Below are 24,631 nucleotides of genomic sequence, written 5' to 3'. Positions count from 1 at the left end.
TTCTAGGCAATACTTACTCTACTCAACATAGTCTGAGCAAACCGCCTGGATCAGGGTTTCAAGGACTCTGCCACAGAAGAGGCAAAACTGCACTTAAACTTGGGGAAAGCAAGAAAAACAGGAGGAGAAAAAAGAGAAAGAGGTTTCTACAGGAATTTGGAACCTGGTAAGCACGTGTGGGGGAATCATTATTTCAAATCCAAATACTTAAAATTCCTCCTCAGTCCGGTTTTAGAGATCTGAGACCTTTTATATTACTAGCCCTTTGTATAATCCTATGCCAAGCAAGCCAGACAACAGAATAAAGTTTTGCCTCACAGCACAAGGGTGAGTGAATGAGTCTGTGAATGATCTACAAGGAATCCTGTCATTACTCTCTACATAAGTCATCACTTTAAGTTGATCAAATTGGGTTGTGTTTTTAGATCTAATCTGCTTAAATCCAAAAAGAGTTTCAAGGTGACAGAAGTAAAACAAATACTTTACTGTGTAAGTGCAAAGTCAAGATAACCCGTGTTGGTTTATTACTGAAAGAAAGAAAAAGTACTACGTTCTGTAGGGAGTATACGCCATTTTCCATTTAGGCTGAGGGGAAATGCAGTTAGCCCCAGTAGTTGAACACAGAAATACTGACTACGAATTAGTTTTTCTCCACCACACTGAACACAGTCATCTTTATACTGGGCAAAATGGGCAATATTAACACCCTAAATCAATCAGGATTTAGTTTCATGCCCACATAGGAGGTTCAGCACACCACATGACTGAAAGGTACCACATCTGTGAAAAAATTCGCTTTTCTTTTTACAAGACATGCTTCAGTGTGTAACTGCTAGATTGCTGCTAGAAAGAGCAGCTGTGAGAGAAGAAAACGTGATAAGCAAAACCACAGATACTGTCTGGAGACAAGCATATCTTCAAGAAAGGATGAAAGAAAATATTCACCTGATTTAAGCCGTTAATTTAAAGTAGAAATTGCTAAGCAAAGCACAACGAGAGAATGTTCTCTGTTCCATGAACCGCTTCTGGCCTCAAATCCACAAGCAGAATGTTGTATTTTCCCCACTGTGGACAATTTATGGAAAACTCCTCACCTGCTAGACCCAGAATATTTACACTGCTGCATATTTCCATCAAAATCTTATTTGCACTGGAGAACCATGGCCTTTTCACACATGAAATGGAAGTATTCCATACAGCCAATAGGAACCGATTATTTAAAGCAGTGACCGCCACTTACTGAGATTCCTTTCAAGTAAAACAAAGAAATGGGCAGTGATTATTCTACACTACGGTTTGAAGGAAATCCTGCAAAGCTGAATAATGCATTTTACTAATAAGTGTTCTTCTCCCCAAAATATTCTCACTATAAAAGTCTCAGTTACGATAATTGAACTGATCAACTCCCACAGGAAACTTGAAAAACACCCTTTCAGCACAGCATTTGACAGAATAGAGAACAAGGGGGAAAAGAAAATACAGGAAACTAAAAAAAAAAAAAATCCTTTTATCTGTTCTTTTGTTTATTGTAAGGTGTGCTACACTACTCTGTACAGACCATTTTTAAAGCAAAAAACAATGAAATTTGTTGCTGAGCCAAAAAATTCTACAGCAGGCACCAGCGGTGACTCATGCACAGATGCACAAACACTGCAGATGCTTTTGGTTAATGCACCTAAGTCATCTTTGGAGTTAGCACAAATTGACAACAGGAATGATGACTAAAATTTAAAATTGTACTACAAAAGTAATGTCAGAATAGAAGAAAGTAGTTTAATACACTGACCTCTTCTGCCAGGCCAGCTGTAGGTGAAAGTCAGCTAACAGAACATTTCAGCCAGTCTTTTGAAAGTGGTTTCTCTACAAAACTCCATTGTTTCATCCTGAGATTCCTAAATAATGCTGTGAGAATGACAGGTTACAATGCTGCAGAATTAATGGACTTCTACCAGCAGGACATCTTCCCTCTTTTCTCAGGAAAGAATATGCCAATTTTGCTTGGCATATGGAAACACTGAAGACAGCAGCCAAATTGCACATTTAGTTTCCATTTACTTCAGGAGTCAACAGAAACCTCTGAAAAGAAAAAACATAAAACTTACTTTTTTGCCTCTTTTTTTCTATTATTTTGCTAGTGATTAGTAAAACAGTAACCCCATCTCCATCAGCAGATTAATTTCATAAAACAGCAGTGATTTTGTAATTTATATTCTGGCAGGGATGAAAGTATGGCAAGAACAAGAAAAATATTTCAAAGATGTCAAAGCGGATATAAGTAACATGCACTTTATATAAAAAATTATATACCAGAAATAAATGGGTTATTGTATCCATTAAGTGTCCTAGGTAGTCTTAAACCATTTGGTAGGGTCTCTTTGCCTTCTGTGCATCCTCCTGCCTCAGATGTTGGGCTAACAGCTGTGGCACAGGTTTTTAAAATCCTGGTCTCAAGGGCTAATGCACATATTTATTTATTGTTGGGCAATGATGTAGTCATCTGGTGGCAAGAACTATGATAAAGTGCCAGGTTTTGGTACACTAATTTTGGATGTTCTTAAATACCAACACACTATAAAATATTGCTGCTTTGCTTGAAATTCTTTAGCCTGGAGAAGAGAAGGCTCCAAGGAGACCTTGTTGTGGTGTTTCAATACTTTAAAAAGGGCTTATAAGAAAGATGGGGACAGACTTTTTACCAGGGCCTGTAGTGACAGGACAAGGGGTAACAGTTTTAAACTAAGAGAGGGTAGATTTAGATTAGATATAAGGACGACATTTTTTACTATGTGGGTAGTGAGACACCGGGACAGGTTGCCCAGAGAAGTTGTGGATGCCCGCTCCTTGGAAGTGTTCAAGGTCAGGTTGGTCAGGGCTTTGAGCAAACTGATCTAGTTGGAGATGTCCCTGCCCACAGCAGGAGGTTGGATGAGGTGATCTTTAAAGGTCCCTTCCAACACAAACCATTCTATGATTCTATGAAATTGCCAAAATATTCGTACAAAATTACAATAAAACATCAATTCATCTCTATTCAGGCACAAATCCATAGTACTATTGAAGGCAAAGGTCCACCCAGGTGGGCAACTTGGAAAATCATTGTCTTCTGATTTAAAACTGTTCTTTAGAGGAAAAACTGTTCTTTCACTTACCTGGACAGCATCTAGCATGCAAGTGCTATCACACCACAAACAAGCGATACAACCCACAAGCAAAAGGACAAATTCAACCTAACCACTGACAGGTATGTCTTTAGGGCAGCCAGGACTACGTCTTCCCTTCAGATTGCGTTCCATTTTATATAAATTTCACCTTAAACAGGCGTTAGACAAACTGCACACTATGCAATCAGCCCCTTGGTTTTCACAGTTGGGGTTCCATGTTTTTGCCCAGAAGCCTCCTGTGGGCTCAGATTGACAGTAATCAGCCCGGATCCCCCAGTTTCTAACAGGTCCTGCACCCCAGACCATTATACTCAAGGTGCAGGGGGCCCCTACACACCCTTAAGGCAGCCCAATTTTTCCTCGAGGCTGTTGTTAAGAGGAAGCAGTGATCTGCTTCTAGCTGAAGAAACATTTAATAGAACCTTTTATGAATTATGAAGGGAACACAACAATTTCCAACCCTGTAATTATTGTTATTTGTTCAGCTCGCTCACAGCTCTTTTCTAAAGAAGCAGGCTTCGGTTCCAGGTGTCTGTTGTACAGATGTACACTGGCAGGCGTCAAAAGCAAGGGAACTGAAGAAAGAAAAGAACTACCTGGACCAAAGAATTCAGAATAACTCTGCTACCAGAAAATTACTACTCTACAGAGCAGTTTCCTGGACTATAAATATTAGAGATTTAAAAGCTGTATTTTATATATAAACCAAGGCTGTCTTTGTGTTCATTATTTCATGTAGTTTTTTTGTAGTTTTAAACGAACAAACAAAGACTATTTTTGTGCCTAAATTCAGAACAATTCCATCACTGTCAAGTTAGAAGAAGTGAGTACAAACTGAGAAGGAAGCTGTTACTGGTTGGGAGCTAGTAAGTCATCAGCTGAGTAGTCTTATTCCAAGACTGTGAAAAACCTGAAAAGATAAGACAAAGAGCCAAGCACCTAGGCGGGAGTGAGAAAGTGTGACTCCAGAAAATGTTACACTGAACCCCACGGTGATGTTCACTCCACGACTAAGTGCAATAAATTTCCAGTTTAACCACAATTAGTGATTAATTAAGGGTGAGCAGAAGCACACCCTTCTATCAGACTGTTCCAGAAACATTGTGTGAATTCAGACAAGACTGTAAGACTCAGAGAGAGCGCAACTCTTACGAAGCTGTCTATTGAAACAATATGGCCTATGAACTAAAAGAATATCCTTTCCTTGGGTTTCAACTGTGTACAGCACTGATCAGTCAGACCTTGAATGTTCGAACATCTTACCCTGAAAGTGAATTTCAGTTGCTGGGAGACACATTAAAGCGAATAAAAAGACGACCATGTTGAGAACCAGCTTCAATAAAATGAAGAAAAGATGACAGCTTCCATCAAAATGACATTTATGCACCATCAGAAAACCGTTAACTTATCAAAACTTAATTTATCAAGTTAGCTTTGTTCTGCCTTACATCTGTTCTCTAAGTAGCAGAAACATTCAAGGCAGTACATAAATCTATGATGGTGATGTATTAAAGAGGAATGCTATAAGGGAGGTTAAAGGAAAGCCATTTCACCAGCACCAGCACATCTATGTAAAATGCTACACACTGAAGCTGCAAAAAACTAAACTATATTAGCAGGTTTTAGTTCAGTACACAGTATTCATAACGTCATCAGCACAACGATTTATATTTCAGACTTTCTTCTTTAAATCTCAAATGAGGTTTCCTGTTCAAAAACCACTCAAACACTTGTCTCCATGTCTTTTGGCACTTAAATGACCTGATTTTTGCGCTTCACACTTCTGAAAAATCAGGACACTTATTTGCATTCATGAGTAACAATACAGACGTCTGTTCCCTCACTTCCGTACAGACAGAGGCTCTCATTTGTAGCATACAAGGAACACTGGGGGCTGAGATTACAAGACTAATGTTAATCCTGCTTGATATTAGACAAGCCATTTCTCCCCCCAGAAGCATTATTACATCAGCAGTAAGTGCATTGCAAAAGTGGATTTATTATCAACCCCTTGATTACTCTGCAGATGTTTTAAATTTATTGCTACCCAGCTTAATGTTCCCTAAATTAACTGTTTTCAAAGTCTTTACACACAGTTTAGCAATTAGAATACAGCATATAATTACTCTTTTTAATAAAAATAGATATTAGAAGAGAGAGTGCTTTATTAAATAGACTATGACTCAAAAGGAAAACACTTTTAGTCAAAGGACTGAGATGTTCATTATGTAAATTAAACTATTCAAATGTTGTAACAGGAGTACGTGTAAGATTTGCAGCAAGTCTAGCTTCCTAAGTCAATCAAATACGTTCTACCAGGCAACATGCCTCCTTAAGCATTTGCTTAAAACTTAAGCACAAAACACAGCACATGCTTAAGTGCTTTGCAGGAATTTCTACCACGCTGGTGTGTAATTCACAAAAGGAAACTCATACAGTATAGCACTGATACCACGGTAACCTACTGAAGCACGACACGTTTCCTGCACAAATACAGTATTTCATTTCATTATTTTTGCTGTAAGGTTGCAGAATATCCTAAACCCCACAAGGAACAATTACCTATACTAACAGTGCTTGGGCAACTTCGTTGCCTCATAACCTCAGCTACATGACAAGGAAACAAAATACATAGCTGCTTCTTTCAAAAGTGAAAAAAGATGGGAGAAAAAAAGTTAGGACAAATTGCCACTGGCAGCCAAGTACCTTTATTTTGAACAAGTCTTCCATCCTTACCTCGGCAAATGCATCTTTCATGAGCACTGAATTCATCTCAAATGAAAGGGCTGGTTTTTGGCTTGACTCTTTATCAACACAAAATTATACATATAAATCATTGTACTTTTGAACACATTAACCAATTAGTTAAAACGGGATTTTCATACATCCACCTTCATGGTGAACTGAGTGTTTCCTGAGGCAAGGAATCTATTTAACGTAAGTGCAAAACAGTTTTTTCAGCTGTGCTGGCTCTCCACAGCAACTACATGCTGAGCAACTGGGTTTTACCACAGTTCTCAACTGCTGCCATCACAGAAGGAAGTAGAGGAAAAGGTTGCACCTCTTCTAGCTCCTGTTCCCAACTCAAATGTCTCAACACCTAGGTGAGAGAGGATAAACTGAACTACAAAGTTAAGTTGCCATTTCTAATCTGAATTCCTTGATTATGTAAAGTGAATTTGAAAATTGAACCACTTAATTGGTGTAGCACCCTTCATGTGTCACTCCTCCATTCTTTCTTAATTCAAGGGATTGCCAAAACTCCTTCTGTTGCAAAAAATCATGCAGCTCAGATGACCTTGGCACTCCCCTGTCTTCACTTTTTCATCAGCAATCCTGAGGGCCTTGATGCTCTACACTCCTTTGCTTCTCTGAGGCCATCCAGTTCTACTGGGAAGATACATCTTGTATCAGGAAATGTTGCAGGGCTATCCAGTTGCTGCTGAAGTGCTATGATCTTGCTGAGATCACAGAGACATGGTGGGATGACTTGCATGACTGGAGTCCTGCAATGAAGGGATACAGGCTCTTTAGCAAAGACAGGCCAGGAAGACAAGGTGAAGTGGTGGAGTTGCCATTTGCGTAAGAACATAGCTGGAATGCATAAAGGTCTGCCTTGGGATGGACAATGAGCCAACTGAGAGCTTACGGGTAAGGACTAAAGAGATGACAGGTATGGGTGACATTATAGTGGGTGTCGGCTATAAGCCTCCTGACCAGAAAGAAGAAGTGGATGAGGCCCTCTACAGACAGCTAGAAGCAGCTTCACGTTCACAGGCCCTGGTCCTCAATATCTACTGGAGCGACAACACAGCAGGACGTAAGCAATTCAGGAGGTTCCTGAAGAGCATCAATGGCAACTTCCTGACCCAAGTGATAGAGGAACCAACAAGGAGAGGTGCTCTAATGGACCTCATACTCACCACCACCAAGGGGCTCACTGGCGATGTGAAGGTCAAAGGCAACCTTGGCTGCAGTGACCATGAGATGCTGGAGTTCAGGATCCTGAGATGAGGGAGCAGGGCAAAAAGCAAGCATAACGCTGGACTTCAGGAGAGCAGAAGTTGGCTTCTGCAAAGATCTGCTTGGTAGAATCTGATGGGATAAGGCCCTGGAGGGAAGGGGGGCCCAACAAAGCTGGTTAATATTCAAGGGATCACCTCCTCCAAGCTCAAGAGTGGCCCATCCAAATGAATAGGAAGTCAGGCAAAAATGCCAGGAGGCCTGCGTAGATGAACAAGCAGCTCCTAGCAAAACTCAAACACAAGAAGGAAGCACAGGAAACTCAGAGGGTGCACGCACAGAGATGCAGTTAGAAATATAGAGAATATAGAGACACTGTGCAAGCATGCAGAGATGCAGTTAGAAAAGCCAAAAGCCCACCTGGAATTGAATCAGGCCAGAGATTTCAAAGGCAACAAGAAGGGCTTCTATAAGTACATAGGTGAAAAAAGGAAGGCTAGGAAAAACATGAGCCCAGTGCTTGGAACATGGAAAAGGACATGGAGGACATGGAAAAGGCTGAGGTCCCAAATGCCTTCTTCACCTCTGTGAAGAAGCAAGACAGGCCTTCAGGGATCCCAGGCCCAGAGACCAGGTGGAAAGGCTGGAACAAGGAAGATGTGCCCTTGGTTGAAGAGGATCAGGTCAGGGAATACTTAAGCAAACTAGACATGCATAAGTCCATGGACCCTGATGGGGTGCACCCACAAGTGCAGAGGGAGTTGGCAGATATCATTACAAGGCCACTCTCAATAATCTTTGAATACTCATGGCAACTGGGAGAAGTGCCGAAAGACTGGAGGAAAGCAAATGCCACCTATATTCAAGAAGGGCAAGGAGGAGGAACAGATGGAGCAACAGATACTGGAAACGATTTCCAGGCACATGAAGGACAAGAAAATCATCAGGAGTAGTCAGCATGGATCCATCGAGGGGAAGTCATGCTTGACCAACCGGATAAACTTCTATGATGAAATAAATGACTGGCTTGGTAAATGAGGGGAGAGCAGTGGATATAGTCTACCTTGACTTCAGGAAGGCTTTTAACACCATCTTCAATGAGCAGACAGTGAGGTGGATTGCAAACTGGCTTAGCAGCTGGCGCCAGAGAGTGGTGATCAGTGAAACGAAGTCTAGTTGGAGGCCACTAACAGTGTACCCCAGGGGTCAATACTGGGTCCAATCATGTTCAAAATCTTGGAGTATCTCTCCTATGAGGAAAGGCTGAGAGAGCTGGGGCTGTTCAGCCTGGAGAAGAGAAGGCTCAGGGTGGTAATCTTACCAATGTGTACAAACACCTGAAGGGAGGGTGTTAAGATGGAGCCAGACTCTCTTCAGTGTTGCCCAGCGACAGGACCAGAGGCAATGGGCCTAAACTTAAACACAGGAGGTTCCCTCTGAACATCAGGAAACACTGTAAGGGTGACCGAGGACTGGCACAGGTTGCCCCAGGGAGGTTGTGGAGTCTCTGTCCTTGGAGATACTCAAAAGGTCTCTGGACATGGTCCTGAGCAACCAGCTCTGGGCGAACCTGCTTGAGAAGGGTGGTTGGACCACATGACCTCCAGAGGTCCCTTCCAACATCAACCATTGTGTGATTCTGTAATATGTTGAAATTTGCTTAAAAGAGGAAAGACACTCCACTGTATTTCCCCTCTTTTTATTATTCTGATTTCTTCCAAAAATAGCATAACAATGTACTTGCAAATCAAATCTGGTACAAGAAATTTAACAAAACTAGCTTTGACACACACAAATTTCAATGAAACATTTCAGCACTTCTAAAGTGTCGGCATTCTTCAGCTAGTTTCATGAGTACTAATTCTAGCAGACAAGGAAGAGTCTTGTTTTCTTAACTTCAGCAGCAGAACTGACTGTGATTCTATTGCTTTGGTGAAGGTGTTCTATACAATAAAAAAAAATAAATCAGGAGTCATGGAGGGAGGAGTATGACCTAATTACAGGGGGAAGGCAATACAACTACAAACTCAAATAATCTGAACGCTTAACTTTGTAACAGAAATGTTCCTTCCTAGGTTTATTATAATTTTTCAAAATATTCATGTACCATCAACATTTCATCTCTATATAAACTATACTAGCCAACAGCAGCAAACAGCTACTGTTAGCCCAAGAAGGGAGAGAAAAACCGTGAAGTAACCACGCCCTCTCAGTAGTCAGTGGCTACAAGCACGTAGAAAGCAGAGCAAACACCACGTCAGAAATCCCCAAGCCAGCTCTAAGAGACTGACGGGCAGTTAAGGTGGTAGTTAGGCACAGTTCTGCCTACTGATATCATTAGATTACATTCCCAAGCAAAATATTTGGCTCTAATTTGGGGATTGTTATCCACATGTACCAGGGTGTGTACACATATATACAGCCCTCCCTCCCAGAGCGAACTTCTAGTATCCTTAAATGTTATACAGGCTCCTCTTCTAGTTCATGATCCAGTACGTGACCATGTTCCTAATGCCTTAGGACTGCAGTGAGGTCCCCATCACCACCAACAGCTCATCCTTCTGCCGAGCCCATTTGGAATTTTATGAAACAAGTAAGAAACACATCCAAGATCTGTCTAATAAGTTTTGGGAGACATTAAAACTACCAAAAAGTCAGGAGAGTCTTTAATACAATAGAAAATGTAATCTAAGTTCAGCAGCTATTATTGATCACCGCATAGTCATATTTGGAAAAACAACATAAAGATTTAAAACTTTAGAACTTCAGTTCTTTCAGAGCAGTTTTGTACAGAACAAACTAATTTAATCTTGAAAGCACCATGAAGTGACACTACATATCAGCAAGCACAAAAAACAAGAACATCGTGGGACTTTACCATGTAAACTACACCTTGAATACTACTATGGTAGATTTACACTGCAGGCTTGAGCACAGCACAGAGATACTGAAACTGACTCAGATATTATTTGCCACTTAGCTCTGCATGCAATGTAGACATACCCTACATGTCTGAATATATCTCATTATGAACTAACTGAGCTCTGCAGTACGATATTTAGGCCCTCATTCTGCACCACTGAAGTCAACAGTCATTCTTCCATCAACTTCAGAAAGTGCAGGGTCAGGCTTGTAATCACAAACATACTTCTACTAATAAAACATTTGTTTCTAACATGAAGTCGTGTCAAGTTCAAACATGAGTTTTGAGAGCGTGCAGATTGCTTACAAATGCTTAAAAAGACTGGTTCAGAATCTTTCTTATATATACACACACAAGTCCATCTGTCACAGACAGGCAATGTAACTCAGAATCATGAGCTTGCTCTAGTTTGTCGTAGTGTCCTGCACACTTCCGATAATTAAAAAATAAAAAATAAAAAAATAGTTGCCACAATGGATTTCTGACCATTCCAACTTGCACATGGATATGATCTCTTCTTGCTGCATCCAATACGTGAAGTTTTTCACAGTTGCTTCTCAAATGCAAATACCAAGTAAATACCTAAAAAAGAAAATGGAGTATTTAAAGTTTCAGCTTCCTCTGCCACTCGATTAAGTTTTCAAAACGTAAACAGGTTGATACTCTGTCCAAACAAGCTGTTAGCAGGTTACTGAAATTATAAAAACTGCTATGGTTTCCCAATGAGTAACTCTAGCATTCAATTCCAGCATGGTTTAGACATGTTTTCACAATAGAGCTAAGAATGCACAAAAGCAAAATATTTTAAATACTGTTGATATGGTTAATGTGACTCTAACTTAATTAACGGTATTACTGAAATGTGAATGTAATTCATAAATTACTATGCCATTCTACACATAATTAACATTCACAGGTACATAAAAAGTCATATGCAACTAAGTTTAAAGACTCCTTCATACACACACTAATGGACAATTAGAGGTGAAATGATCAACTTAATTTTTAATTAAAAAGTGAATAAACTCACGGTACAAAATTATTAATTTTGCTCTTTTAAAATATCACGGACAAAGAAGAAATATTTACAAGCGCTAGACAGCATTTTCTCAACTCCAGAACAGTATGATTCTAGAAATGGATACTCATACAATCCACACCAGCACCCTTGGGAACTTATTTGGCATATAATCAATGCCAGCTATGTCAGAAATTCTTATGTCTCATACCAGACAGATAAGTTAAACCAGTTTCTTGAGACCATGACTCTAATTAAACATGTATGGATTTTCACTTGAACTCAGCTTTTGTTTTAATGGATGAGATGCCATAGCTACATTGCAAATCTTTCAAGACAAGCCTCAGCAATAAAGCAAAGTGAAGTTCCATGTAACGAGCAAGCTGTGCTTATACCCTAACTATCAGAAGCTCTGTACTCCAAATCTCTCTGAAAAAAGAGACGACTTAGAAAATACAGTCATCACTGAACTTTTAAAGGTATAAAAAGTCCCTCTCAATTAGATTAATAGTTTACATAATACTTTTACATTGCTGGAATTAGTGTCTATCTTATGATTCATACCTTTAAAAATAGACAATAATTTAAGAAAGTAAACACCTTAACTAAAGATTTTTTCATTCATGAATTGAACAGCATTTTTTGCTTGTTTTTAAACCACTAACACAACCAGTATAATGGTCTGCAAAAATGCAAATGCTGGTTGGCTGCAGTTACACAGAAGTTAGTAATAATCTCTCTGGGAGTCAATTTTTATCCTTGAATTCTCAGTCTCTTATATGAGAGTTTTATTAGACTCAACATTGGAAAAAAATGATAATAAAAGTTTTCCATGGCACATGCTCACAAAATTTCATAACATATTTAACAATAGTGTATCCTTTTCGGTGTCTCAGGCACTGACGTTTTCCTCCTCCCTTTATAAAACATTCAAATACCTCTTCACCATCCATGCTTTAATTGCTTCTTCCTGAAACGTATATGACTACAGGCAAAGAGTAAAGCTTCAGTCCCTGTCTTCCCAAAACAGATTTGTATTATTTTTGATGAATCTATGTCCCTACTAGAGTTTGTTTTCTAGCTGACTTATAACAGTATAATATCCCAAGTGTACCAAACAGAAGTATAGTATTTAATCCTCTAACAGTAGCAAAATAACACTGGCATCCTCTTTTCATACATCCTAAGTAAGGCTTCCCCAAACCATGTTAGCCTGAAAGTTTGCGTGCTAGAAGCTACTTAAATAAAACAAAATTCCGAACTATTTTATGCATTTCCCTCCCAATTTCTTGAGATGAGTGCACTACATAACCTATACACAGGCATTTGAATAACATGAATAATAAAATCTTTTTATATTTAAAATCTGGGTTTTCTTCCATAACCAACAGGCTATTTTACACACTTTCCATAGCAATCGTTCAGTCAATACTGGGTTTTCAAAACAATACTTACTTGTTGCTTCCCATTCAGATTTACTCAAGGTTCCCTAGAAGGGGACAAAAAACCCAAAAACACAGTTTCAACAAACAATGAGGAAACAATAAAACACCAATTTAACTCAGGATAATCAATCTTTCACAGACCAACTTCTAACCACCACACTGGCTGGCTTTTTAGGGACTAGAAGAGCATTACTGTAGACCACAGATACTTACAACTCCAATAACTAGGACAGTAGGGAATTGGAACACCTCAGATAACAGAACACACCTGAACTACACAGGGTTCTGGATGGGCTGGATGTCTCTGCAATGCAGAGCACGCTCGGTCTATTACCACACATCAGTCACACTTGACCCAGCTCAAGCTGCTCTCCAGCCCGAGATGCCCAACACTTGTGCAGAAGTCAAGAAGAGGTGCTCCCACCTTCCCCGGGAATACTGTCTGCCTCCACCTCCCTGCAGCCCACAAAAACTCTATTTGCAAGAGACTAACTCCCAACTCAGCTCACACATTGTGAAAAAACAGCCTGCCTTGCAGCCTAGGAAACCTACTCCTTTCAGATGAAAGCAGGGCGAGTGCACAACTAAAAAGCTGCTGCCATTTACCCTACCAATTAAGAAGCATGAGGTAACAACAAGCTGGTTTTCTGCTCTGCCCACTCCATTCCCTTCCAGTGAGTCCTCTCTGGGGGCATGATTTAGCCTATATGCTACCCACTGACCAATCCTGACGAAATGATTCGTCTTTTAAAACGCTAGTGAAAAAAGGCTTGTTCAAGCAGATTTCTTCTTTGCCAGGTGACACAGCACCTGGCAAAAGAGGTCTTTGGTCTGACTTGACCATTCTGATGTTCTTAAGCTTATTTCTTAAAAGAACCATTTTTCTTTTTTTTAGATTTCAAATACAGAGAGCAGTTTCTTTTCCCTCTTGATGTAGGATTTTTATATATACCATAAAAGGAATACATCTTCAAGAATTCAGAACACGAACGGTAGATAAACTAATGACTAAAAAAGAAAAATCCAAGCAGAAAAACTTCAAGCTGACCTCATGCTATATCTGTGACAATGAAATAGGATGCCATCTATCAGTAACTGCATATGATTTTAGTAAAACTACAATCTTTACTCAAACTAGTCTCCAATTTTGGTTCTCTCTTGTCAACACATAAAAAAAGACCTAAAGTTCAGACTGAAAGAGCCAACAATGCTTATCAGGAACCATTCAGCATGAATAGTTAGGTTAAACCAAGCCTTTGCAAGGTTTCCATTCAGCCTGACTCCCCAAATGCACAGACAGAAGCAAACACAAAGCTATATACTACCCTGAAGAGCTAGCCTGGCTACGGATGGAGAGGGAATAGCCAAATGGCAGCAGTTCCTGGGGAAAAATGACAGCAGACATTGCCTGTCCTCCTGCTTGCTTCCCAGTAACAACAGCTGTGCGGGCTCCTGTCCATCATGCACCCAACTCTGAGACCAATACAGAAGAATGAAAGGCTGGGAGGGGACCAGCTGCAGACAACTCCAACATGGTCATGTACTGCTAGGACAATGGAAGAAAGAAAAACCCTTTATAAAAACACGAGAAAGACAGCAAGCTCAGAAAGGTAGCATGTGCATTAGAAGACAGGACTAGAAGCAGAAAAAACGTATTTAATTGGACCACTGATCTAAAATCTAATATGACCTCCATTAAATATGGTTCAGTATTCTTTTATTTCTGAAGTCATAAACCAAGCTGCCAAAACAGAAGAAATGCAGAAAAATATATGACAGGATAGCAGACTAAGTTTTGTACAAGGTAAGATTACGATCATCACAAAGAAAGTTTCTTTTCATTCCAGAATGTGAACAGAATATCATATTTAATAAAATCAAGGGCGGAAATATATGGATTTAGTTTTATGCATGCAGGAATAGTCTAATTCTAGGAGGTCTCTTAAAAAAAAAATGAAAGCACAGCAGATTTTAAAAAAACATTCACAGAACTTTAATAAAATCGGCTGAGAAGTGAGCTGGATCTTCTTCAAAGAAGACAATAGAAAGACAATGTTTAAGATTTCAAATACATACAGTATTACGAAGAAAGTTTTCAACTCTCCTGTCAGAGGATTAAAAGAAAAAAAACTAAAGTTTTAAATTGGTAATGAGAAGATCCAGAAACACAAGAAAATTCTTCAAATTAAGAAGAGTTATGTTAGAAGAGCTGCCAAGGAAGATGGCAAAATATCCTTTCCCTTTTGCATGTTACAAATTTCTTAATAGCTACCAAACTAAGTGAATTTGATTCTTTGAGTATGGGCTATAGATTAGATGAACTCCTCAGCCCTGCAGCTCTACGATTTTTCACATGCACAGAGACATTCATACCAATTTCATTGCCGTTGAAATGAAGAAGGCACCACGTGTCTGAAAGATCAGGACCTCAATTTTAGACACCATTTGCTCTAGTGAAGTAATAAATAACTTACCAATGGTAACTTTGCCTTGCCATCTTTGATGAACTCTTTCGCATGCTCATAATCATCAGGTTTATCAGAAACAAGCCTGGAATCACCAAATGTAGAATACGGCTGGACAACATAGGAAAAAAAAAAGAAAAAATATTAATTGCATAGTGAGATACATTACTCACATCAGTCAAAGTTTTGTCACAACATAGTCCAGAACAAATGTCAGTAATTATTAAAAGGTTCTTAAATTTAGATCTCTCCTTTATAGCACCTATAAGATCAGGACTGATATTCCCTACTTCCCAGAAAATCTGACAGCCAGGATTTATAAAATAACTTATATCCTTATGTGTCCAAAACAGGGGAAACAGAATAACTTTAAAAATTATTGCCTGTGTACAGCTCATTATGAGTATTACTGAGATATACCCTCTTTTAGAACAGCAATTGAACAAACTAGCATCTCTTAAGCAGAGTACTAAAAAATGAGCAACTGTAAGATTTCAAGCAGAATGCTTAAAATGCTTTAATAACACACAGGAGCTGTAACAGAACTATACAACTGATTCTTCGAAACTAATATACACTTATTAAGGATCCCAGTTCCTGCATAATGGTCTGTACTTAACAATGCAGTCCTCAGTTGTAAGTGGCCACTAATTTAAGACAACTCTCACTTCTGGAATTACAGAATCATAGAATCATTTAGGTTGGAAAAGACCTCTAAGATTATCAAGTCCAACCGTTAACCTAGCACTGCCAAGTCCACCACTAAACCATGTCCCTAAGTGCCACATCTGCACATCTTTTAAATACCTCCAGGGATGGTGACTCAACTGCTTCCCTGGCCAGCCTGTTCCAATGCTTGACAAACCTTTCGGTGAAGAAATTTTTCCTAATGTCCAATCTAAACCTCCCTTGGCATGAGTTGAGGCCATTTCCTCTTGTCCTATCACTTGTTGCTTGGGAAAAGAGACCGACACCCACCTCGCTACAACCTCCTTTCAGGTAGTTGTAGAGCGCGATGAGGTCTCCCCTCAGCCTCCTCTTCTCCAGACTAAACAGTCCCAGTTCCCTCAGCCGCTCCTCACAGGACTTGCGCTCTAGATCCTTCACCAGCTTCGTTGCCCTTCTTTGGACATGTTCCAGCAACTCAATGTCTTTCTTGTAGTGAGGGGCCCAAAACTGAACACAGTATTTGACATACGGCATCATCAGTGCCGAGTACAGGGGGACGATCGCTTCCCCAGTCCTGCTGGCCGCACTATTTCTGATACAGGCCAGGAGGCTATTGGCCTTCTTGGCCACCTCAGCACACTGCCGGCTCATATTCAGCTGGCTGTTGACCAGCACCCCCAGGTCCTTTTCCACTGGGCAGCTTTCCAGCCACTCTTCCCCAAGCCTGTAGCGTTGCATGGGGTTGTTGTGACCCAAGTGCAGGATCCAGCACTTGGCCTTGTGGAACCTCATACAGTTGGCCTCAGCCCATCGATCCAGCCTGTCCAGATCCCTCTGTAGAGTCTTCCTACCCTCGAGCAGATCAACACTCCCGCCCAAATTGATGTCACTTGCAATCTGAGTGAGAGTGCACTCAATCCCCTTGTCTAGACCATTAATAAAGATATTAAAAAGAACTGGCCCCAAAACTGAGCCCTGAGGAACACCACTTGTGACCGGCCAGGTCAAGCAGAACCTGCCTTTCATAAACGCATGCTGACTGGGCCTGATTACCTGTTGTCCTGTACGTGCCACGTGTGGTACTCAAGACGATCTGCTCCATAACCTTCCCCGGCACCAAGGTCAGACTGACCGGCCTGTAGTTCCCTGCATCCTCCTTACGGCCCTTCTTGTAGATGGGCGTCACATTTGCTAACCTCCAGTCAACTGGGACCTCCCCGGTTAGCCAGGACTGCTGATAAAGGATTGAAAGTGGCTTGGTGAGCACTTCTGCCAGCTCCCTCAGGACCCTTGGGTGGATCCCATCCGGCCACATAGACTTGTGTGTGTCTAAGTGGGGTAGCAGGTCACTAACCATTTCCCCTTGGATTATGGGGGCTTCATTCTGCTCCTCATCCCTGTCTTCCAGTTCAGGGGGCTGGGTATCCCAAGAACAACTGGTCTTACTAGAAAGACTGAGGCAAAGAAGGCATTAAGTACCTCAGCCTTTGCCACTATGTTTCCCCCCGCATCCAATAAAGGATGGAGATTCTCCTTAGCCCTCCTTTTGTTGCTAATGTATTTAAAGAAACATTTTTTATTGCCTTTTACGGCAGTAGCCAGGTTAAGTTCTAGTTGGGCTTTGGCCCTTCTAATATTCTCCCAACCTCACAACATCCTTGTAGTCCTCCTGAGTTGCCTGCCCTTTCTTCCAAAGGTCATAAACTCTCTTTTTTCCCTGAGTTCCAGCCAAAGCTCTCTGTTCAGCCAAGATGGTCCCTGCTGGCTTGTCTTTTGGCACATGGGGACGGCCAGCTCCTGTGCCTTTAAGATTTCCTTCTTGAAGAATGTCCAGCCTTCCTAGACTCCTTTGTCCTTCAGGACTGGCTCCCAAGGGACTCTGTCAACCAGGCTCCTACACAGTCTGCCCTCCGGAAGTCCAAGGTAGCAGTTCTGCTGACCCCGCTCCTTACTTCTCCAAAAATCAAAAACTATCATTTCGTGATCGCTATGCCCAAGACAGTCTCCAACCATCACATCACCCACAAGTCCTTCTCTGTTGACAAAGAACAGGTCCAGTGGGGCGCCTTCCCTAGTTGGCTCACTCACCAGGTGTGTCAGGAAGTTCTCTTCCACCCACTGCAGGAACCTCCTAGACTCTTTCCTCTCCGCTGTATTGTACTTCCAGCAGACATCTGTTAAATTGAAGTCCCCCATGAGAACAAGGGCTAGCGATTGTGAGACTTCTCCCAGCTGCTTATAGAATATTTCGTCTGCCTCTTCATCTGGTTGGGTGGTCTATAACAGACTCTCACCATGACATCTGCCTTGTTGGCCTTTCCCCTGATTCTTACCCATAAACACTCAACCGTATCGTAACCATCATCAAGCTCTAGACAATCAAAACACTCCCTAACATACAGGGCTACCCCACCGCTTCTCCTTCTTTGCCTATCCCTTCTGAAGAGTTTATAGGCATCCATTGCAGCACTCCAGTTGTGCGAGTCATCCTACCATGTTTCTGTGATGGCAACTATATCATAGTTTTCCTGCTGCACAATGGCTTCCAGCTCCTCCTGTTTGTTGCCCATGCTGCGTGCATTGGTGTAGATGCACTTCAGTTGGGCTGTTGATCCCACCACCGTTCTTGGGGGAGAAGCCCTAATTCCTACGTGACCATTCTCAGGTTCTTCCATGGTTTCTAACACATCAATAACCCTGCGTCTTTGTTGCCACATGGATCTTCATCCCCTACCTCCACCGAGGCAGCAGACCAAAGGACCTCGCTAGCACACCATCCCTCAAACATTGGCATGCTGCCGCCAGGTTTATCTCTAGCGAGCCTGGTTTTATCTCCTTCTCCCTTCAAATCTAGTTTAAAGCTTAGCCCTGCTAACTCCTCTGCAAAGATCCTTTCCCCCCTTTGAGACAGGTGTACCCCATCTGTCACCAGCAGGCCTGGTGTCATGATCAAAAAACCTAAAATTCTGCTGGTGACACCAGGCTCAGAGTCAGGTATTGATCTGCTGGCTCTTCCTGTTTCTTCCTTCATCATTCCCTGCAACTGGAAGGATAGAGAACACTACTTGTGCCCTCTACCAAGTCGTCCCAAGGCCCTGAAGTCTCTCTTGATTGCCCTCAGACTTCTTGTTGCAACTTCATTGCTGCCTACCTGAAAAATCAATAATAGATAACAATCCAAGGGCTGTACCAGGGTAGGAAACTTTCTCTTCACATCTTTAACCTGGGCCCCAGGGAGGCAGCAGACTTCCCTAAGAAGTCTGATCTGTGTATCGGGCCTTCTGTTCCCTTCACAAGGGAGTCTCCTGCGACAATGACCCGTCTTCTTTTCTTTATGGAAACGGTTTTGACGCAGGGTGTAGGCCGACTTAACCTCAGCGACACCTCCAAGCTAGATGAACCATCGTCCTCGTTATCATCTGGTTCCACTTGCAGAGCCTTGCACCTATTATGCAAGGGCACCTGGGAAGGTGGGGTACTCACAGAGAAAACGTGCCTGCTGCACTGGGCAGGATCTTGTCACCATTGCCCCCTATCCTTTAAGTCACTGTGTTCAGCCAGGTGGAGAGAGGATAGGGAATCCTCTGTATCATGCGTCCTGTCTGCCTGACAGGCCTGTCCCAGGGAAGGTAGGGTGCAATTCCTGTAGTCTCTCTTTCTCTCGCATTCCATGATGTTTCTCAACCTAGTCATCTCCTCCCGGAGCTCTGTCACTAAGCGGAGGAGTTCCTCTACCTGGGCGCAGCTCCCACAGATGTGCTCACTGCTGCCGTCCGACACTGGTGTAAGAGCAGGGCACAGCCCGCAGCCTGGCACCTGGGCGGCAGCGTGCTCCCAGCAGAGCTCTGCCTGGGAAGCTGCGTCAGTCATGGTGGGTGCAGAGCTTAGAGAGACCGTGGCTTTCTGCCGGATGGATACCATTGCTCACTGGTTGAGCTGGCAGAGCTTCAGCACCCTTCCTGCACACCCTGCTGCGCATACTGCCGCGCAAAATGCCGTGCCATGCCCTTGCGGACGTGCCACACCCTGTTTGCACACCCTGTTCGTGGCACTCCTGGTCGCTAGTGCTCCCTAAGGGCTTCTTTTATATGGGGGGGTGGGCCTTGGCCACCCCTAGACCCACCCAGGTCTCGTCAGCCACTGTCGTGCAAGCTGCGGGCTCCTGGCAGGTCTCTCGGCTCCCCCTGAGGTTCCCCTGGTTCAGGAGACCCCCCCTGTGCACCGCGCTAGGGTACGCTGCTGCGGATCCTGCCGGCACCAGAGCTGCTCACCTCAACGACTGAGAACGAAGCTGATATGTCAAAGGCTGTGTCACCATGCTACTGGCAATATGAGCCCATGCAAAGCACCGTCCCTTTCAGAGTCAACAAGGACAGTCAAGACCACTTGCAGCCCATGTGACTCAGTTTAATAAGTCACCAGATACTTGACTTGATAGTTTTATGCTGAAAAATTCTACTGTTTGAGGGAGGAGGGAAGCACAGAGAACTGTGAATAAAACCAAAGCCTCAGAGATGGCTTCTCTGAAGCTGCTAAAGTCATCCAGGATAAGAGCTTAAGGATAAAAAAGCAAAAACATTGGGCAAAAACATAAGCTCAGTTACAGTTAAGTACCATTTTCTTCGATAAACACAGCCTGTCCTTCTATTCCTACAAAGATTACTTTCTGTCTTTTCAATCGATATTCCTTGCACAAAGATCCAGCTTCCAGTCTCCCTCTGCCGAGGAAGAAATGGATTACCGTTACCGCTATCTGACACCAGCATGATTCTTGTGCTTCTGTTTACTACTTAATAAAAACGAAAACTTGTCTCAAAATTGAAATTTTATCTACAAAACTGAATCACTTTATTGGGTGCTGGTGCCCAGGTGATGGCAGTGGTGGGCTGCAGAGGTGGCCTCTGTGAGGAGAGGCCAGGGCTGTCCCAGACACAGACGGTTCCACCAGCTCCAAGGGAGCCACCGCAGGGCACAGCTGAGCCCCTCAGCCACGAGTGGGGCGCCTCTGGGAAAGCATATTTAAGAAAGCGAAAGAAAACTGTGCAACAGCTATGAGAGAGGAGTGAGGAAAAATGTGAAACCACCCTGCAGACACCAAGACCAGAGAAGAAGGAGGGGGATGAAGTGCTCCAGGCACTGGAGAAGAGACCCCCCTGCAGCCCCTGGAGAAGACTATGGTGATGCAGGTTGTCCCTCTGCAGCCCCTGGAGGACCCCACGCTGTAGCAGGTAGACATGCCCTGAAGGAAGCTGCAGCCTGTGGAGAGCCCACACAGGAGCAAGCTCCTGGCAGGAGCTGTGGCCCATGGAGAGGAGCCCAAGCAGGAACAGGTTTTCTGGCAGGAGCTGCAACCCTCTGAGGAACCAACCCATGCTGGAGCAGTCTGTACCTGAAGGACTGTACCCCATGGAGAGAATGCACGCTAGAGCACTTTGTGAAGGACTGTATCCCATGGGAGGGACCCATGCTGAAGCAGGGGAAAAGTGTGAGGAGGAAGGAGTGGCAGAGACAAAGTGTTACGGACTGACCGCAACTCCCATCCCCCTGCGCTGCTGGGCGGGGAGAGGAGGTAGACAGGTCAGGAGTGAAGTTGAGCCTGGGAACAAGCAGTGGGTGGGGCGAAGGTGTTTTTAGGTTTGTTTTTGTTTCTCTCCATCCTACCCTTTTTTTTGGTAATAAATTAAATTAATCTTCTCCAAGTTTAGTTTGTTTTGCCCATGACAGTAATTGCTAAGCAATCTCCCTGTCTTTATCTTGACCACAAGTTTTTTTTCTTATTTTCTCCCCTGATCCTGTTGGGAAGAGGGAACAAGAGAGCAGGTTGGTGGATGTCTGGCAGCCAGTCAAGGTCAACCTACCATAGTAACACCTTCAGCCACAGGAGTTTAGTTCTTCTATTGGTAGCCGTTAATTAATTGCTCAATGTTCACAACAGGAATTTCAATTATTGCACAAATAATTAATTAACAAGATGTAAAATGCTATTTAAATGAAACAAGTTAATTCCATATTTACCTCCAAGGCCTGCATTCTTCTTAACAGCATTTTATGCTCCTCGTTCTTGATTTTTTCTTCATAGAATTCCCGAAATGTCATTTTGTAGACTAATTTCATACCATGCTTCTTCGCCATTCTGTCAAAATAATAAGCTTAATTAGGGAAACCACAAAATTACTGTCGTTTTATTTTCAAAGTTACAATTTTAAGCCACAGTGACATCTTATGGTATTCACTAGGATTACACCCTTTCTAGAATTTGGTTTTTTAGTAAAGACATTTAGGAGTCTTACCGCCACAAACTGTACTTTTTAAATTAAGACAATAAAAATGTACACAGAAGTCATTTACAAACATTTTAATAGAAAAACGTCTCTTCTCTCAACACACAGAAGTAAGGTCCATTTGAACTTGCAGATAGACTACGCTACTTTCCCTGCAGTATCATCACCCTGCCACATCAGGTATTATGGATATATTTAGAGAACCTCTTTCTACTAGATTTAGTGCCTTACATATCTCAATTATATGTAGACATTGTGGTCATACAACACTGAAGTTACAGGTGTCAGTGACAGATGCTGGTATTTTTCACAGAGAATTACAAATGAAGTCTGTGAAAATATACAGGTTTGAAGGGAAAGCTTAATATTGTTTAACAACTATACTGAGCCTGAATGGCAGGAAAAACCCCAGCATGGAAACATTTGTCTGTACCTCAGGAGACAGGTTGGGAAAGGCAAATCTGAATTCACATAGAGGTAACAGCAAAATGTATGCTCACAGATGAAGAAGATGAAGAAGATTTAGAGGAAGAAAAAATAAGTCATAGGAAAAATGCTACGAACATCCAAAGAAAGTTGGAGAAGACAAGAAAGAGGCACCATGATGAAGAGGATATACAAGAAGGCTTGCTGAAGAACTAAAGAAAGGTAGAATGAATCCCCCCAAAAAGTTAAGATTAAAGAAGAAAAAGTTGACAGCACTGAAGGTTTGCTGACAGATCCAACATATCAGATACAGACATTCTTGTGTGAGACCTAGTTTAAGTCTTCATAGCTTCTGACCAGAGCACCTTCAACTGAGTGCAATGGACAGATTACAGTTGTGGATGGAAATGCAGAAACCTCCTTAATTTGGAACAAGAACAAAAATGAAGAACTGAAAAATATAATAAGAAAGCCAAAATATAATTTTCTGCAAGTATTATGCAATGACACACAACTAAACAAATGCTTATTATGTTTCACAGCTTTCATTGTGTAATGAATTCAAAACTTAACTTACTCTTCCAGTAATGGAAAGTAAACCAAGAACTCAGGGACATCAACCACTTCTTCCAAGTGGAAATCATACTTGCAGCCAAACAAGGGATATTCTCCCTTCTTTTCAAATTTTACACTGTACACCTCATTCCCAAATGAATTTGTTTCTGAAGCTTCAAGTCGCTTTCTATAAAATGAGATATAAACAAACATTAATTGACCAGTTATTAATTTAACCGGCAGAAAAAACTATGCTTAAGAGGCCTGAAAGTGTTTTTCCCAGTACATCCAGTGATCTCTGATCTCTGTAGTTTCCCGCCTCCCTTATCTAATAAGGCAATGAAACAGTGAAATGAAGAGAAGCAGCATACCTGGTTTTAACAATTCATCACTCCTATATAACATACCGAGGACTAAATGGACCTAAAATATTAACCTTTAGTCCAGAGACGGTCTCCATGGACAAGTCAGGCTTCTCGGAACAACCACTGCATAACCTTGACAGTTATTCCCCAGGCTGTGGCTACCTTGCCACTATTCAAGTCGCTACAGAGGGTTTATTTATGAAGATCTATATACTCTATACCAGAAGAGCCATGGGTGCAAGAGACAAGGATTAGTACAGGTTTACCTGTTTGAGTCAAGTTCATGAGTTAGGTTTTCCTGACTAGAATCCAAAACTGTTGCAAAAAACTTGCTTTTGTTTGCACAAACATATCAGAGCTCGGTAAGAACGACTATCACTTAACAATGCTTCACAGACTTTTGAAAGACTAATAGAATATAAAAGTACTTACACAAGTTCAAAGCTATTTGGAGTTGTGCCAATGAAATACCCTCCAGGAGAGAGGTTCCCACAAGCATTTTTAAGCATCATGTCAGCCTGCTCGTATGTCTCAAATGAGTAATGGTAAACAAATTGACAGCTGCAAATGTCAAAGCGCATATCTGGATCATTGTATTTGGAAGACAAGAGATCCTGAAATAAATTAAGGAGAAAAAAAATTGTAACAAAAGCTACAGAAACAAGCATGACTCACTTATATCTTCCAACGAAATACGCTACTTCCATAATTCTTTGAAGTTTTTCCCTTCAGCCCCCACTCCTTCACAAGTTCAACAAGAACAAGATGAAAAAGGTAAGAGTAAGATAAAGTCCTCTGCTACGCAGAAAACCATACATAACATTTAGGAACAACAAGAATACACATACACATTTCAAAGTTATCATGTCCTCAAATTCTTTTCATGTTGTCAAGTTACACCACTACACCTTAAAGGCCAAAACCCAAGGTTAGTTACCTAATAGTTTCCAGAGATATTTTACTGCTAAGGGTTTATAACCGGCCACCGATTAGCTGGAAACAATTATTATAATAAAATGAATTTTCAGTTTACTAAGTCTCTGTAATGAGAACTGATCCATTAAACATATAATTGAGAGGAGGAGGGGTTGTTTTAAATACAGCAAATTGCCTGCCCACCAAATTTATTTGTCTGTATTCTCACACACACACATACATGTGTACCAACGTACTCCTCCCCACCCCAGACCAAGTAACCAGTATCTCTGAAGAACCTGGAGCCCTTGAAATTTGTCAGGTTAAAGTTAGCCACAGTTTGACCCTGTACTCAACAGTTCTCTAACTCTTCTTGATCAAGCTTCTTTCATACAATACTAGGAAGCCACCATAAATAACACAGGTGCATACAGGTTCTCCCCAA

The 24,631-nt window shown here is 41.8% G+C and overlaps 1 protein-coding gene across 8 annotated transcripts in view; it reads right to left on the bottom strand.

Annotated features, from left to right (window-relative positions):
* Positions 1-8,807: 8,807 nt before the first annotated feature.
* RNMT (RNA guanine-7 methyltransferase) overlaps positions 8,808-24,631 on the bottom strand; it is a 24,318-nt gene continuing 8,494 nt past the window's right edge. The window contains exons 6-12 of one of the 8 annotated variants that reach the window (XM_075142143.1): positions 23,704-23,885; positions 22,929-23,093; positions 21,660-21,777; positions 15,954-16,151; positions 14,985-15,086; positions 12,521-12,554; positions 8,808-10,629 (exon numbers count right to left, since the gene is read on the bottom strand). In XM_075142143.1, the coding sequence (XP_074998244.1) occupies positions 10,592-10,629; positions 12,521-12,554; positions 14,985-15,086; positions 15,954-16,151; positions 21,660-21,777; positions 22,929-23,093; positions 23,704-23,885 (837 nt within the window). In that variant the 3' untranslated portion in view covers positions 8,808-10,591. The other 7 variants (XR_012672388.1, XM_075142142.1, XM_075142147.1 and 4 more) reach the window with 7 other exon arrangements.

The sequence above is a fragment of the Calonectris borealis genome, chromosome 2 (genome assembly GCF_964195595.1).
Source record: "Calonectris borealis chromosome 2, bCalBor7.hap1.2, whole genome shotgun sequence".
Lineage (NCBI taxonomy): Eukaryota > Metazoa > Chordata > Aves > Procellariiformes > Procellariidae > Calonectris > Calonectris borealis.
The sequence above is the reverse complement of the archived record's forward strand: the minus strand, read 5'-3'. Positions and strand labels throughout refer to the sequence as shown.